Raw genomic sequence first — 18345 nt, 5'->3', positions numbered from 1 at the left:
GACCTGTTTCTTGTTTGAACCACTGTGAGAGATAATCTTTGTGTTTTTACTCAGCTCATATTTCTTGTTCTTTGATCTTTGCTTTTGTTTTTGATTTAATTTTTTATTTCTGAAATGTAATCGCTATGCTTATTTTGACTTGTTTTGTTGTATGTTTCATTCTAACTGTTTTCCTTCAAATGCCCATCCATGATGTATTCATTTAAATCCAGTCATCAGCCTTGTTAGAAGGCTTATAGGGTCCTATTTTCTGTACCAGAACATGATCAGCCACAAAGAGGTTTTGGTTTTCCTTATACATACACTTTGTGTACTGATACTAATCTACGGACATACAGTATGTCAGAGTAAAATATAGAGATACATGCTAACGCCTCTAAAACATCTCTATATGACAGTGGGTGGTATGCTCTGAGGGCACCAAAATGAAAGAGTAGCTTCTGAGGGAAAGTGAGCAGCTTAATTTATCGTAAAAGTTAGGGTGTCCTTTTTAATATAGATGGTCTCTCTTCTGTCCTAAGCAGGAAGCAATTCATCTGGAAGCTTCTATACAGGCCAGGATCATTAAAGAGAGGTCTTTGCTGAGCAGTGTATTGGCCTTTAGGAGCCATCGCAACTAAAAAAATGGTTTCTGTGTTAGGCGCAAAACTGAGTGTTTTTTTTTTTAAGGTGAATCCCTGTCAGAATACCCTCCAATACATCCTTTCCTCCAAATGCTTGCCTTTTAGTGGTGATTGTGAGAATAATGGACATGCAGACTTAATAATTTGACTTTTTCTTTAAGCAAATTCAACCACTGCTTCAAGGTGTAATCATTTTTAGTTACAGATTGTAAAAAATGCTGCAGCACTGTGCTGGTCGGAGATGGACAGGAATGCAAGATGGGATGGAACTCATACCTCTACCTTAGATAGGGGTGCTTTCACTCTGGAAAGTAGAACAAAATAATAAGGGTGGAGAAGGTGGAGGGATTGGCATACATGTCCTGTTCCTACTAGGGTTAAGAAAATTTAGAGAAGGGGTAGAGGGAAAGATCCTTGGCAAAAAATAGGACAGTTGAGAAAGGCAGTCACACAAGGAAGAGGAGGGTGTGACCCCCCACTGTCAGAAAGATTATGCAGCACCTGTAGAAGTAGGCCCAGTATTTAAATAGAACTCCTTTGACTTGTATTTTTACAGAATGCCCTCTTTTGTTCTGGGTGCAGGACATATTGTGGGTCCCCTGCACTTCAGCACACTGGGACAATTTACCAAATGTCACAATGGTTCCCCCAGTAGGTGCACTTCTGGAACATACTTTGCAGTGGCAAGTGTTATTGTCCCCTCTGTCCACACTGGATTATACAGGACTGTTTGGTTTTCCAGTGTGACCTTTTCTCTTTACAGGCATACAGGTATACTTTGCAGGGTTCACATTCACTGAAAAATACTGTAGGTTACTTCATCTCACAGACTGCTCCTAGTCTAAAACAGCACACACAAACACACACACAGAGGCACCCCCAGAATAGGCATTGGAAATCAAACTTTTCAAGCATTAGAAGAATATAACAGTTAGCCTGACTTTTAAAGCTAATCTAACTCATAATTTAAAATTATTTGTTATTAAAGGAATCATTTCGTAAGAATTTCTGGTACGACTGGATAATGGACATGTGTCTTGGGCCTTGGCTCTTCAACTGTGCTCAAATGCTGGGTGACTTGGTGAATTCAGCAATACTGCACTCAAATGTTAAAACACTGTGAGAGACAAACAGCATGTGAGTGACATTGGTGCCATCATCTTATTCAAATATTATTTAAAAGAGCTAGTCCAATAATCAGTGCAGTTACTGTATATTACACATTCTCCTCTCCTCTACCTCTCTTCTCTTCTTATCTCCTCTGCTTTTGGGAGTATTCTGGAAAATTCTTGGGTAGTTTAAAGATTTTGTTCTTTACTTCAATAATATCTTGTTTCTCATTGTTTACATTTGTAAATACCTATCTTGAAGCTCAAATTGTATGTAGTAATCATAATATAAGTAGCTAAAAGTAGCTAAATGCAAGCTAAATATAGCTAAAATTGCACATATGTCTAAATAACCTTTTAAAGCAATCATTATAGTGATGTACTAATTATTTATTATATTTGCTACGGAACATCCCTTTGCCACACTGGTAGAGAACTTACCTTCAATACAGTATGCATATATAATGAGAATTACAAAATTAATCTGAGAAGAATCATCATTTAACCTCATTTCCATTTAACACATTGTGTTACTTGTATATTTAAGTCTTTCAGATGTACTAGAGTTATTTACCAAAACAAGACTTTAAATTTTAAATTAATACAAATATTACAGGTGGCACGGGGGCACAGTGGTAGCGCTGCTGCCTTGTGGTAAGGAGACTTGGGTTCGCTTCCCCAGTCCCACAGTCCAAAGACATGCAGGTTACGTGTATGCGTGTGCCCTGCCGTGGGTTGGCGCTCTGCCCGGGGTTTGTTCCTGCCTTGTGCCTTATGCTGGCTGGGATTGGCTCCAGCACACCCCTGTGACCCTGTGTTAAGATATAGTGGGTTGGAAGATGACTGACTGACTGACAAATATTACAAAGAAAAATGTACCAATGACAGATTTATTAGTCTAAGATCTCCCATGAAGGTTGTTCTTATCACCTATTTTATTAAGCTTCACATCATGTTTGGCATCACATTGAATGACAGTGTTCATTCACAGAAACTCTGCACAGGTATAGTGGAAATACTTCTGCAAAAGTACATAATGAACATGTAAAAAAGAAGCAACTGTTGGACAGCAACTGATATTAAATTCCATATTATTTTACAGTAATATCTCTAAATACAGTATTATGTTGATGTATATTAAACTGCAAAATTTTGGAAAAAATAAATAATTCAGGAGCCTGAGTCTTAAATAGCAAGTCAATCAAAATTAAGTCAAAAGAGTTAATTAGCAACAAAAACTGGTCACTAAGTAAAATAGGGATAACATGAAAACCTGCAACCTCAATAGCACTCCAAAACTGGAGTTGGAGACCCCTGACACAGAACAAACATACATACTCACAAATGCACTAGAGTTGCCTACAATCTTTAATGTGATAGGTGTCTAGGTTACATTTATAGGTATTCTAACCTAAACACAGTTAAAATATCTAACTATGCCACCCAGTTTTATTAAAAGTCTGGGAACTCTTGAAATGTAAAGATAATAGCACACAGGTTTCTTTAAATTGGACTGTGAGTAAACACACAATGGAAGACACGGCAGAAATTTCAAGAAAAACAGCAACTTGTATTACACCAGGCAATATAAAATTTACCAAGAAGATAAAAGTAAATAAGAATCTAAAAATATCAGTAGTGAAAACATTTTTAAAAGAGAGCACAGAGTCCACACTCTACAAGTCTATTGAAACATAACAGTAGAGGATACAACCTTTGGTGGTGTGAAGTCCAAGTTGCGCGTTGTCTTAATACAGCGAGTAATCTTCTAACTGTCCTGCTGAAACACTCTGTTTGCTGAATACTTGTTTCACAACAGATGTTTTGCTTCACTCTGTCCTCTCATGAGTCTTCTTTCTCTCACTGGAGTCAGTGTGTCTCTGGTGAAACTGCCTCTTTATCCCTGGAGGTAGGTGTCACTGTTTTTGTACCTTGCGAAATGCCAGCCACGTACCCTCATCTGTCTGAGAGTCCCAGCTCTCAGTGTGAGTGATCTTGACAGTGTTTTCAGGGGACCATCTCTCCCTATACCACCCACTGCCCAGAAGTATCGTATTGTGTGATTGCTTCAGCGTTTTCCGAGATCAACATGACAATCGATTAAACAATGCTTCATACCAATTACCTTACACATATAGTGTAAAAAAAAAGATCATTGTTGTTTGCTATTAAGAAGTACATATACTACTTTATGCTAATTAGAAACCAATGTTTCCAGAACAATGTTAATTCAAACCAGGTTAATACAAACATTTTCCAAAGAAGCAGGCAGTTCTGTTTATCACAATCTTGTATTTTGATGAGATTCAAAGCAGTTAAACCTTCAAAGCAGGTGATTCTTTTGCAAGACAGGTACATATCTATGTCTTGCAGACAGACATCAACAATAACCTGTAGCCAGAATTATTCAGGAAATTTGCCTTTTCACTTATCACCCTGGTCTTAACAAAGGGTGCCTATTGCCCCTTCATTTATTGGCTTTTTATATTTATTATGTACCTGTATTTTGCCTAAGAGAAAAAGACAACCACCCTTTGTACAAACATTTTCTCCCACTTAGAATTGTGAAGCTAAAACAGAGTACTTGGGGAAAATCCATGCAAACTTGTGGAGAATGACAAATGTTCACAGAAACAGTGACCAGACTGGGAACTCCACCTAAAGCAGTGGAGTGCAGAGACAGTGATGCTACTTTACCAGCCCACATCTAAAATGACTTTGAGGAATAGGCTTTTCAAAAATATTAAAAAAACGTATTTTGATTTATGAGATTGCATGCATCCTGTGGTCTTTAACTGGCCTTGGTGGTTGGAAAATAGATGAACGGCATAGTGGGTGGTTATGTCTATATGGCTACAAGGCCGTGATGTCTCCCCCATAGCCACTGCATATTCTCCCTGCATCTGTGTACGGTTTCTTCACATAAGTTAACCATGCTAATGATACTGAACCTGGTTCTGCAACAACTTTTTTCCAAGTAACTTATTCCACAACCTAAATCCATATATGTTACGTGAAATGATTTCTGTAAATTGGCTGAAGTTGAGTTATTATCCTGTGATTGGCAGGCATTTCCTTCATTAATTGGCTAATTCCTTCTGCTCAATCTTATCATTAACAGTCTGGCTACTAGGAGCAGATTGAATCAGAAGCTATGGACAATCAGTTACTTAGTGTCAAACAGTGAACAATTAAAACCGTTGTTGAGGTCCCAATACGTTGCAGTAAGTCACTAATAAATTCGCTATGGGAAGCCCCATTGTAAAGTACTGCTGTTTTTAAGTCTTTCTAAGTCGTACTAAGATAAAAACAAAGAGTAGTACATAGTATATAGTAAACGATTTGATACCCGCACTCACATAGGTAGCATTTATTCTAACGTGTTAGTGATATGTTAATATTCATTAGCGGGTTTAATTATGTTAGTGTCGTTTTGTTAGTGTGGATTTGAGAGCTGTGGTCCGATTTAGTTCAATAACCGCTAACCACTTAAGGAAATAACGGGCGCAAGACTAATAGATCAGGGAACACACATCTTTCTGCACCCATTCAAGCAATAACACGGTTCACCTTTTGTCACTTGAGAACCAATAAATGTACGAAATATTTACCATATCCATCTACTAAAAGCCTGGTTTGTTGTACAGCTACCGCGTGTCCACGCGCGCTTGTTATTTATACTATACACACCGCTTAGCTCTGCCTCTCTCGCTGTGCGCATGCGCATTGAAGCAGTACAGCCGCTGCTATTATTGTCCGTATAATTTCACATATGAAAATGGCGGCGGCTCACGGTGGTGGAGGAGCGGCAATGGCTCTACAGAGCCAACTCTATCCGAATGGACCTCACTGGACCCCGGGCACTTGGCATCAGCAGCATCACCTGCATACTGCTCGGAGCCTGGACAGAGCGCTGGAGGAGGCAGTTTGCTCGGGGATGCTAAGCTTAAGCGGCAGGAAACTGAGAGATTTCCCAGGGAGTAGCTACGACCTGACCGACACAACGCAGGCAGGTGGGTTTAGTCGCACAGACTTAATTTCTTAAAGAGATTCATTTGCCTTTTTTTGCCTGTGAACATATGTACCAATTTTGCTTTTACTTTTTCAATTTTGTATTGTGTCCATTAGAATATAGTTGCTAATCTCAATATTGTTTACTCTTAATTCATTCTTATTTGAAGGACTTGCCACTTTCCGTGCTACACTGTGTGACACGAATCCGTCTATAATGATAAACCGTTATTCTCGTTACTATGGTTTGCGTAGCCGATCAGCGATGTTCATTCATTTTATTTAGAACATGAAAATCTGCGGGGCGGGTGGATTGGCAGGGGGAGTAACCACCAATGGCCACTGTTCACCGCCGAAAAAAAAAGTGGTGTTGCAAGTTATTTTTTCCTTTTCCAATAATTTAATTTAATGTATGGCTAAATTTAAACAACCCGTTAGATAAGCTGACCGTAGCGTCCCGATTGGGTCATTCAGTGAAGAATCAACCCCACCAACCCAACCCCCTTGACAATACACGCTGCTGAGCACCGGCCTGTTTACTTGTCGACGGAGTATCGAGAGTCGTTGTTTGTGATTCTCATTTTCTGTTGGCATCCCTCAAATTATTATACATGTTGCCATATCTAGATTTTAGTTACGCTTTTCCACACATACACAGACCAGAATGCTTTAGCTTATGTTCATGTTCCGATCTTTACGCATCTGTTGTTCCACAGGGGCTTGTCACTTTGTTGTTTCAAAACATCCACCACAATAGAGGATTGAAATGTACGTTTCTTCTAACAGTCAGTGTCTGCGTCTGTGTGTACCTAAATTAAATTTCTGAGCGAAAACAAACGTGAGCATCAGCCTTAGTTGAGGTGTGCACGTAGTAGTGGCGTGGGTTGAAGGCTTTGTCTGAGAAGGCAATATACGAGTGGTCTCGGCAGGCGCCCCTTATTTATTCAGTTTAATATCAGCTGGAATTGCACATTTTCAGTCAAGATTCAGTAATGTATCCAATATAACTTTTCATGTAATTTTGATATTTTCTGTGCATACTAATGTACAATTTATATATGTGCAGAAATGTGTTGATTCATCATGCTTGTGAAGCCTACAGAATGAAATACAATGGGATTGATTCATTGATAGTCTTGGAAACTTAATTATACAAGGAGGGATAATGTAATGAATCTTACTTCTTGTAGTTCTGACAGTTGTGATTCTACAGGCACAGAAAGAAATAAAATAAAAATCAGTGCATTACAGAAACGCAGGCAAGTTCATCTCGGTGCGGACAAATTGTATCACAGACTTGTGAAATAACTTGAAGTGGTTTTTGTGTACTTGAAGAAATGAAAAGATGAGGTCTCACTCGAATGTGAAGCTCTTTCTTTATTTGCACACAGTGATGGTACAACTGCCTTTAAATGGACATCATTTGTTGAATTCAGTTCAAAATCATGCTGTTTGTAATGTTACTTAAAATATTTCATAAAGTGTATTACTAATGGATTTTAGGGAAGGCATTCTTGCAAATAATGCCATGAAAGTGGAAAGAATGAAAGAAAATAAACCATTTACTGGGTTGTGGTGAGTCAGAGCAAATCCTGAAAGCAAGGCAGGCACTGATTCCATTTGATTTGTGTTCTATTGTACAGTGTGGAGTAACTAAGTAACCTTTACCACACCTTTGCTATGTGGGAGAAAAATCAGAGAATGTGAAGAAAAACCTACTGTATATTGTCACAAGAGAAAATATTCAAAGTGAAAATGGACAGAAACTGGGGGTGAGATTTTGAATTTAATCTGCTGGAGCTGAGAGAGAGAAGTGCTAATCCTTCAACATTTGTGCCTCCCATTATGGCAACTCCTTTACTTTATATCACAGTTCACTCACTTTTCACACAAGTAATCGTTAATTGAAAGAATTAAGAGTCAATCATTCCCTTATATAGATCAATCAACAGTAATCATTGCATAATTCAAGTACATAAAGGATACTACAGTTTGACAGGAACCAAGTAATGCATTAGAAAACATTATTTACACTATTAAAAGAAGGAACTACTCAAGCTATTATATTAGAGTATGTCAAAAAGGACACAGGTCATATTTAGGTAAGGCTAACACGGAAACAGAAAATGAAGTGAGTAGAGATGGCAAGACATTTGTCCTACAGATGCATAGTACAACACACACTGTAGGCCTTAAGTTGGATCTGACAATTAAATCAAAGCAAGACACATGGACTGAAATCAAGATGCAGTAGTGGGTGCCAGAAAGCATTAAGGTATGAAATATTTGTTAACACTGGGAAAAGCACAAACAAATATGATGAATAGATATTTATCCACATTTGGAATTAGATTAACTAAATATGTTTCATTCCTCGCTGAGCTACCAATATATGAAGCTTTATATTTTTTATTTTATCATAACCACTGATCTGTCTGTCTGTCTGAAAACGAGGCAGTTTATGACTAGTATTATAAGAACATGAAAGCAAAAATAATTAGAAAAAAGTCACTAAAAGAAATTACACAATTAAATATACAATTTCTCCAAGAGTAATGTTAAGAAATGTATTTTTGAGTGTAAACTTAAAGAGAAACTAACTAACATACATGTATCAATTACAATGATCCTGATTCTGTATGTAATGACAGTCATTTTTGTTGCATTTAGCACAAAGTGCACATGCTTGCTGCATCATACTAGCTGAATGATTCTTTTAAGAGGAAATGAACTTTGCCTTTGGTTTGCTTATGTTTCTCTCAAGTCTTCTTGATCAGGATTGGTTTATGCAGAAGATGTTTCAAACAGAAATATTTAAATGAAACAAATGTTTTGTTTTTAAATGATCATTAATTCTTTCACTTGGCAAACCTGGAAGAAAGGCTTTTTAGAAGAATAGGAAGCAAAATGTGATTTTATTCAACTTTAATGCTTGTTCCGATAGAGTTTCTTAAGAATGGCTCTAAAAATACTGGTTGATTGTTAAAGGGACTGCTTTATAGATGAGGCAGAGTAATATCCCTACATACTCATTAAATAATAAACCAAACCAGCAATGAAGAGGACAATGAACTGACATACACAATGAGATTGTCTGGTAAGGGTTTATATATAAAGCCATTTTAGAAGTGATACTTGCAGAGTCTTTAAAACCAAGATGGTAATTTACAGTTAGCACAGTAGACCACATCAGTTATCAGTGTTGTTGACAGAATGAATACAGGAAATATCTAAAACTATTTATAAAGTGCATATAATATTTCCTTGAATGTATTTTGACAATGATTATACTCTTAGAGCATTGTGCTTCAGCACAGAAGACATATTATTTTTCACCAGCAAATGCAGTCAGAGACTAAAAAAGCTGGTTGTATACCTTGTGAAAACATGAAGGTATCATTTAATTTGTTCATTTTCCTGACCCAGTTATTCTAGTACAGGGCTGTGGGTGGCTGGAGAATGTCCTGGCAGTTTCACTACCAAGGAGGAACCAAACATAGACAGCACAGCAATGCATTTCAAGGTACATTCAGTGATGAGCCAGTACAGTCAATCTAACCTGAATTAAGGTGAACATAACCAGATTATAAGATATAGAATAAATTAATAATTTAAAATATACAGTATAGTATTATTTAGACAAACGCATGTTCCCTTCAATGTATGATTTGTATTGCACATTCTATCGTGGATATAAAAATTAAAGGAACACTTTGAAAACACATCAGATCTCAATGGGAAAAAAATCCTGCTGGATATTTCTACTGATATGGACTGGGTAATGTGTTAGAAATGAAAGAATGCCACATCATTTGAGGGAAATGAAAATGATCAAACTACAGAGGGCTGAATTCAAAGACACCCCGAAAATCAAAGTGAAAAAGTGATGCGTCAGGCTAGGCCATTTAGCTGAAATTTCATCGCAGCAACTCCAAATCATACTCAGTAGGTTGTATGGCCCCTACGTGCTTGTATGCATGCCTAACAATGTCGGGGGTAGGGGTTACATGCTCCTAATGAGAGGATGGATGGTGTCCTGGGGATCTCCTCCCAGATCTGGACCAGGGCATCACTGAGCTCCTGGACAGTCTGAGGTGCAACCTGGCAGCGTCGGATGGACCGAAATGTGATGTCCCAGAGGTGTTCTATTGGATTTAGGTCAGGCGAGCATGGGGGCCAGTCAATGGTATCAATTCCTTCATTCTCCAGGAACTGCCTGCATACTCTCACCACCTGAGGCCAGGCATTATCATGCACAAGGAGGAACCCAGGACCCACTGCAGCAGCACAGGGTCTGACAGTGGGTCCAAGGATTTCATCCCGATACATAATGGCAGTTAAGGTACCATTGTTTAGCCTGCAGAGGTCTGTGCGTCACTCCATGTGTATGCTTCCTCAGACCATCACTGACCCACCACCAAATTGATCATGCTGAACGATGTTACAAGCACAATAACATTCTCCACGGCTTCTCCAGACCCTTTCACGTTTGTGACATGTGCTCAGGGTGAACCTGCTCTCTTCTGTGAAAAGCACAGGGCTCCAGTGGTGGACCTGCCAATTCTGGTATGCTATGGCAAATGCCAGTCGAGCTCCACAGTGCTGTGCAGTGAACATAGGGCCCACTAGAAGTCAAGCCCCTCAAGAAGTCTGATTCTGATTGTTTGGTCAGAGACATCCACACTAGTGGCCAACTGGACGTCATTTTGTAGGGCTCTGGCAGTTCTCATCCTGTTCCTCTTTGCCTAAAGGAGCAAATACCGGTCCTGCTGATGGGTTAAGGACCTTCTACAGCCCTATCCAGCTCTCCTAGAGTAACTGCCTGTCTCCTAGAATCTCCTCCATGCCCTTGAGCCTTTGCTGGGAGACCCAGCAAGCCTTCTGGCAATGACACGTATTGATGTGCTATCCTGGAGAAGCTGGACTACCTGTGCAACCTCTGTAGGGTCCAGGTATCGCCTCATGCTACACTGTGACGTAGTGACACTAACCATAGCCAAATGCAAAACTAGTGAAAAAACAGTCAGGAAAGATGAGTAGGGAAAAATGTCAGTGGCCTCCACATGTTAAACCATTCCTGTTTTGGGGTCGTCTCATTGTTACCCCTCTAGTGCACCTGTTATTAATTTCATTAACACCAAAGCAGCTGAAACTGATTAACAACCCCCTCTGCTACTTAACTGACCAGATCAATAGCCCAGAAGTTTCACTGACTTGATGCTATACTCTGATTAAAAAGTGTTCCTTTAATTTTTTGAGCAGTATATAAAATATTCAAAAGAACAGTTTTTGCACAGTTACAGACTTGTGTTTTTAAAGAATACATTTTAAAGCATGACTGCTAAACAGTTTAACATTTATTAGAAATAAAGTTAAATCAAGTTTATAGTTTATTGTCATATGTACTCAGTACTCAGAGGAAAATGATTAGACATGCAGTAGTCAAAGGCAATAAAACAAATTAGGAAGGGGGGTAGGTGGGTGTAAGATGGGTGGATTAGTGTGATGGGGTTTGAAGAATGTGTTGGTCTTAAAAGTCTTTTTTATTATTGGAATGTTCTTCTTTCAAGCCTGCATATGCTGGGTCTATATCCATGTGTCTGTTAATGGCGTTTCATTTGATGGCCATGATTCAGCCCACTCTCTAACACTCTTAGTATTTGCCTTGAATCTTACTTGCACCATGTCCCAGTTAAACGTGAGTCTGGTTGAACTGATATGAGCATATTCCATCTCTCTGACAGCATTGCGATGTTCTCGTATACGTGTTGCGAGTGTTCTAGATGTTTGTCTTACATATGCAGCTGGGCATGCACTGCATAGTATACTATATACCACTGTGATAAGAAAAAATCACCAGTCTCTCAAAACCCTTCATCATGATTAGAATGAGTGCCATCTGTTTGTAGTCATTTAGACAGTTCAAGTTGTTTTCTTAGGCATAGCATAATGGTTGCCCTTATAAGCAGACAGGGACCACATTCTCTCATGAGTTGTCTACCAGAGGCCTTGTAGACTTGAACTCATTTAAAAGTCCTTCTTATGACAAATACAAAAAATAAAGAAGGATGAATCATGTGTTACTACAGACAATTTAATTGAGATTTTCTTGTTGTCATGATCAAAATGGGCACCGGAGTATTAAGCTGATCTGGAAGGTTGCATACGGATGCAACTGGATTAGGCTTAACTTTTTAGTCAGTAACTATCTCTAATCCCTGCCAGGTTTGTTAAAACTGCTAAATTCAGTTTCTAGTTTACTCTTATACTGATGTTTAGCCTCATTGATTAGTTTCTTGAGTTTGTATCTGTAGTGCATCCTGAGATCAGTGGTGATCCAAAGTTTCTTATGAGAAAATATGCGGATTGCTTTCATAGGCACACAATCATCCACTCATTTTTTTTGATGAATCACGTTACAATATCTACATATTCATCTAGATCTGTAAAAAAGTCAAATTCTGAAAACTTGCCCTTATGTTTAAAAGTGTTTTTCAGTCATTATTATTAATCATTACAATTTTGTACAAACAACAGAAATAACAAAATTATTTACAAAAAACACAAATGTCTGTGAGGAGAAACATACAGCATGTCACGGCTGTTTGGCACCATGAGTCAGATACGTAAATAAAGAATGATCTTGTAATTTTTAAGCCGTGAAATAATCTTTTGTTTTCATGCCTTAATACATCATAGATATTGAAAGGCGAATTCAGTGCTGATTTTTATAGATCCTTGACCGACTACTGCCTTTTTGTAGAAATTTAAAATACTTCAGATTGATTTGTAGTGTTATTAGTGGAATTTTAATCACAATAGTCATGCAGAAAGAATAAGTATAAATGAGCATATATGTCTGGTAGTGACATTTTAAACTAGGGCCTAGCCAATCACAGATTTTTGCCACTGGTTTTGATTCCAATAAAAAAGAGTCTGATTTCCGATAAGTGATATTAGTGACTGATACAAAGCCCCCAGGCTTGAAAAAAAAAAATCAGTCACAAAAATATTTAAATATATGTTTTGTATTTTATAACAAAGCATGCATGCATATAAATTAGATTGTTTTAAATATGTACAAAAAGTGTCTATTAACAATTATTCAGACAAATAAATAATCAAAAAATAACAACAGTATATGTAACAATAACAATATAATTTTGAATTAAACTATATTAGTATAATTAAATGAGACAATAATCAAAATTGTCAAGCAACATTAAATTCCTAAATTCTGTGCCGCTTACAAAACAATGAATAAAACAACAGAACTCAATTATTGTAAAGGACAGCTAATATGAGTAACATGGTCAAAACAATACTTCCATTCTGGTAAAGCGAGGTTATAATATATGGAGCACAGCTTTTCTGCATTCACACCTTCACACCGTGCAGAGAGCTCTTCTTGTCCTCATAAATGTAGCAAATAACACCTGCACACTGGGCAGTGATGATGGTGGACAAGACAAATATCATTTTATCTGAACATCGAGGATCAAACAGCCATATTGTGAAGCAGAGGGCTGGAGAAGGTGCAGGGACTAAAGTCATGAATGTGTTCATTGTGTTTAAGTAATCAGGAGCGATTTGTATCTATCTATCTATTCAAATGCATTTCCAGTACAAATGTACATGTCATAGAACTTAGGACTTTTAACCTGCATTTGAATGTTTGAATATTTAATTACTTTTTATATGAATATCTTACGTTTGTATAATTTGACAGCTCTAGACAATCATTTTATTAACAGGATATTTATTTATTGGTAGAGGAATACTGTCTTAATGCTTCAGAGTCTAAACACTAAAATATTTCAACATCTCCAACTCCCTCCCACCTCGAGTGAAGCTGTCTGCTGTGTATGTCCAGAATAGCAGGCTATAGTCAGCATAGCCACAGGGTAGTTTATACTTTGAATAACCCCCTTTTAGAAGTCGTTAATGATAATGTACATCTACTGTAACATATTGTAAATTACTCATGCAAACTGAATAGCAGGTAAAATGCTCTACTTATACATTTTTTCAATTTTGACAAAAAACAATGCAGGCAGATGCACATATTTTGGCAATTCATTCAGTACTTTTACAAAACCTATTTGGGAAATGCCAAAGCAGACTGTAGCCACTAAACTACGTTCAGATGCAATCTAATTTTAATATGAAGTACACATGCAAAGGTGTGTATGTAGTTTAAGCATTTATGTTCATTGTTTGTGGTGTAACTGCTTTTTTTACTATTGTCTAAAGAACGGTGAAAGCACTGAAAGTTTGCTGACTATGGTGAAATAGGTTCTAGTTAACCTTAGAAAACAACCTTTTAACACTGACATCGTGGACAATATGTTCCCTAAGAACAAATAAGGGTTACCTATTGTGTGAAATCAGGGGTTTTCTCAACTGCACTCAACTTCACGTTGGGGATCACACCATTTGTGTGTGCACTGAATCCTGCACATTTTAATGAAATCTGTCACAGAAAGTGCTGGCACCTGATCGGTTTTTGATTATGCAAGAATGTGAAAAACGTATGTATTAAAGTAAAATAATAGAAAAGTGGAACATGAAAAGATGGCATCAGTTATGTAAAGAGCTTTGTGTTGAATTAAACTGTTTTGGAAAGATGTCTGATAACACAATATTCTCTAACATACTTAATCACGCCCAGAAATCTATCCTGGTAGCCTTGAGTATGAGAGAGAAACTAAACCTGGTGAAGATGCTTATCCATTCTAGGGCTTACTGACACACACTGGGCCAATTTTAGATATATGTGTGCCATATGTCTTTGGCAGGAAAGAAAAAGCTTACACAAACAAGTGGATAATATGCCAACCCCACACAGAAAACAAAAAATGGAGCAGGATTTAAACACAAGGTGCTGATCTCTTAAGGCACCAGCAATGTAGCTAAATGTTTTTCAGTTAGATAGACTTTGACATTGTGTGTACTGCAATCAAAGGAGGCACCCTTGTGCCATCCCCGAACACCCTGGATAATGCCAAGGGAGCCAAAATGTGTATCATATCATAAATACATCTAGATTCATTATGGTGTTGATAGTTCATTGTAACTGGCAGAAAATGAAACATATTGTGCCTTGTAAAAGTATACAACCCCTTTGAAAGTTAATACTATTTGCTGGTCTTCAATAAAATACTAGAGGAATATGTATCTATATGTAATACTAATCTCTATAAACATAAATAATAAAAAATCTAATAATAATGTAAATTAAGAGAAGAGCACAATTATCTTTTAAGTAAAGCAAACTACTGGAACAGAGGTGTAAGATAAAATTTGATGAAATCTATACATTTCACTAAACAAGGTGGTTTAATTGTCATTCATCTGTTCTTAAAAAGCTGTCACCTTTCTTCATGTTACTTTGTTGTGTATAAAGTGTATATATATTTTGGCAAAGTTACTGTCAAATGCTGAGGAGGTTGTTTTCAATATAGATTTCTTTCAGTTTCATTTAGTCATCTCTTGGACTGCCATGTAATGTCTCTTTTGGCTGACCCTCATTGTTTGTGCAGGATTGTTAACATCTTGAACTTTTCTACTCTTCCCTGCTTGCGTCAGCAATTTCCTTTGCAACAAAACCTGATGTAACGTGGGGAGGATGTGTTTTAGACTGGCTAGCACTTAGCTGATATGAGAACTTTTGCTTTCTTGTTCCTATAGCCATGGAAAGCTTAGGTCAGTGATTTTCAGTCCTGGTATTTGGCTGCTTGTTTTAGTCCAGTTTCATTGTTAGGTTGAAGTCCAGTCTTCAGTAAAAATCCTTGGTTGTTTAAATCAGGCATTTTGTTATGTCAAGATTTTAATCTGCCTGTTTCAAAGGGTGCAAAATTATGTTTATTTATTTCACTTTTCTAATAATTTTTGAACAATATTTACTGCTACAACATCATTCTGTTTTCACAGCATTCCAAGAGTTTCATCTAATTTCACTTTATCGGTAATGTTGTATACCCTTATTTATTTCTGAATTGTTCATTTCATTTTCACATTAGTGTTCCCTCAGACATTGATTAAACAGAATCCATTCTACAGCAGAAATGATAATTCAGGAAAGTCTGTATCAGAATGTTTGTCCAACATCAAGTGATTGTTTTCTGAAATACTGTACTTGTTTAGGAATTACAACGTAATGCCTTCATAGTTTCATACATACAAGTGAGTTTATGCTTGGGTTTAAAACAGAATTGCTGGTTTCATCTTATGGCTTTAAAGTGCTTCTGTAATACTCTTCAAATGATTAAGGGTATAAAGACTATCTATCTATCTATCTATCTATCTATCTATCTATCTATCTATCTATCTATCTATCTATCTATCATCTCACCCAAGTCTCAGTTTATGGCCGTCATTATTTTGCTTTTAGTGATGTGCTGGGTTTTAGTGTCATGGCTGATGGTGATGCAAAATTCCTTCTCCACAAGGATATTTGTATTTACCACGTAGCAAGTTTTATGCTTTAAAATGGGCTATACTTTAATTTGTCTAGCAACCACTTCTACTTGAAAAAAAGCTGTTCATAGCATGTATGTCATTAAATCAATAAAACAACCTAGTGTACTATTCTGAAGCTTTATTTTGGCCTCAGCTGCTAATTAATTTGATGAAGTTTTATCTGACTTTATCATGAATTATTCTCAGCTCCTTGGGTTTGGGTTGATCTCTGGATAATGAAATAGTTACCTAAAGAGCAATGTTAATAGCAAAAACTATTTAGTTATTAAATAAATAATAGAAGTGATACCAGAAAGGACAGAATTGATTTTGTAGCAGTATTGCTAAATAGCTGTGTCAAACTGAATGATGCAGTATTTTCGTACTTTGTGACAATTCAAATGCAGTTAAAAAGTACCTAAGAAGAATATATACCAGCTTACCTTGAGCTGTCCTCAGCTGAAAAAACCTGAAAAGCATACTGTTTTACTGGAATAATTTCATGTCAATCACACAGAAACTTGTAGCTTGTTAAATAAAAAAGAGTATAACTGTATAGAGAAGAGTTAAAATTGTAAGTGTGATTCACATACTTTTATGTACACCCACTCTGCGGTTAATTTAAACAATGTTCTGATTTCACTAGAACTATCTAGATGCTATCCTGCAGGACCTATTTAGTTTAATAGCTTATACCTGCTGTTGGAGAAGGGTTTCTTTTTTGCATTTTCTACTTTTTTGAAATGGTTACAGTTCTATGGCAGCTGACTTGCATGATAGCTGAGTGCAAACCATTATGAGATGATTGGAGACTTTCCAAAAGAACAACTCAAAACAAAGAGAGACAAGCTTTTTATCTTCCAGATGTATTTCATCTGCAGACACTTGGACTGGCTATGCACACCCAAGGCTACATGTTCTCTGATGTCAGTAGTCAACATGTGATTTTCACTGAAGATGGTTCATGGTGCATGGACTGGATAAGAAGATGTAGATCAAAGCTGGAGAAAGCTGAATTATAGTCTGGGCTAAGAAGAATGTAGTACAAGAACAAGCAATTATATTCTCAGAAGTGTAGCAGGTCATAATGACATTTTCCATTTTTAAAATGATTATTATTTTTAATCTTGGCTTGCATGATGTAATTGTACTTTTTTTTGTGGGGGTCTCATCTGATGGAATTTTGGCAATTATTGCTTTGGAATGGCCATATTGTTTATAACGGTGGTTACCATTGCCACTCATGTGACATATGAAGTCAATGTTTCCTGCCTATTTAAGATGCTGCCACACTATCTGTGGTGTCCAAGAATTAGGATTCAATAATCAAGCTTTTCTGGAGTTTTAGCAAGAGCCAAAATCTTTGTAGGGAGTTAGGGCTTTGCATGCTTTTCTACAAGTTTGGTTTACATTTTGGTTTGTTTGAATTTTAGGCTCTTGACATATTTTTTTGTATTTTTGACCATGAGTTGTTCTCATTTCTACGTTGCTGTTTCCCCTCTAGCCTACTAGCTTAACACACAGAAGACATAATAGCATAAGAGGTACAGAAACAGCATTGAGCAATGGTGTGGACAATACAGTTTGCTAAAGTTTGTTAAAAGTCTGACAGATAGTGATACAAGATGTTATTTTTTACTAGATGTATGGCTCAGTGAAAAACCAACACATGGCATTGCATTTTTTTAAATTTTCTGGGTGTTAGTTAGTTTTACAAGTGCTTTCTTAACACACACGCCTACAGCTTCTCCTTCCAAATCTATGCCTTGCACACAGGTTTTCTACACTCTTTTACTGTTTTAATTTTGGAAAAGGGAAATAGCTTTGCAAACCGTGATAGTGTTCTTCACAGTCTTTCATCTAAAATACAATTGTGTGCATTACTAAGGATCACTATTCTAACTGCAAGATTGCTATTCTGCAAAAACAGGGACTCTTGGAAGAAATTAAAGAAATATACTCAACAGCTTTCAGCTGGAGAATGAAGAGGACTGGCAAAATATACAGAACTGCGGAAGAGAATTTTTATATCACATCAGCAAGTGCAACATTTTGTAATGATGACTAACAGCTGATATGGCCAAAAAAATCATCTTGCAGATCTGATACTGGAGACTGTTGTGCTTGTGCGTTGTTTTTGT

General features: G+C 37.1%; 1 protein-coding gene across 2 annotated transcripts in view; it reads left to right on the top strand.

The window, feature by feature from the left end:
* Positions 1 to 5498: 5498 nt before the first annotated feature.
* lrch2 (leucine-rich repeats and calponin homology (CH) domain containing 2) overlaps positions 5499 to 18345 on the top strand; it is a 161757-nt gene continuing 148910 nt past the window's right edge. For both annotated transcript variants that reach the window (XM_039766492.1, XM_039766491.1), the window contains exon 1: positions 5499 to 5745. In XM_039766492.1, coding sequence (XP_039622426.1) covers positions 5505 to 5745 — 241 coding nt within the window. In that variant the 5' untranslated portion in view covers positions 5499 to 5504. The remainder of the gene's footprint in view (positions 5746 to 18345) is intronic.

The sequence above is a fragment of the Polypterus senegalus genome, chromosome 10 (assembly GCF_016835505.1).
Source record: "Polypterus senegalus isolate Bchr_013 chromosome 10, ASM1683550v1, whole genome shotgun sequence".
Taxonomy (NCBI): domain Eukaryota; kingdom Metazoa; phylum Chordata; class Cladistia; order Polypteriformes; family Polypteridae; genus Polypterus; species Polypterus senegalus.
The sequence above is the reverse complement of the archived record's forward strand: the minus strand, read 5'-3'. Positions and strand labels throughout refer to the sequence as shown.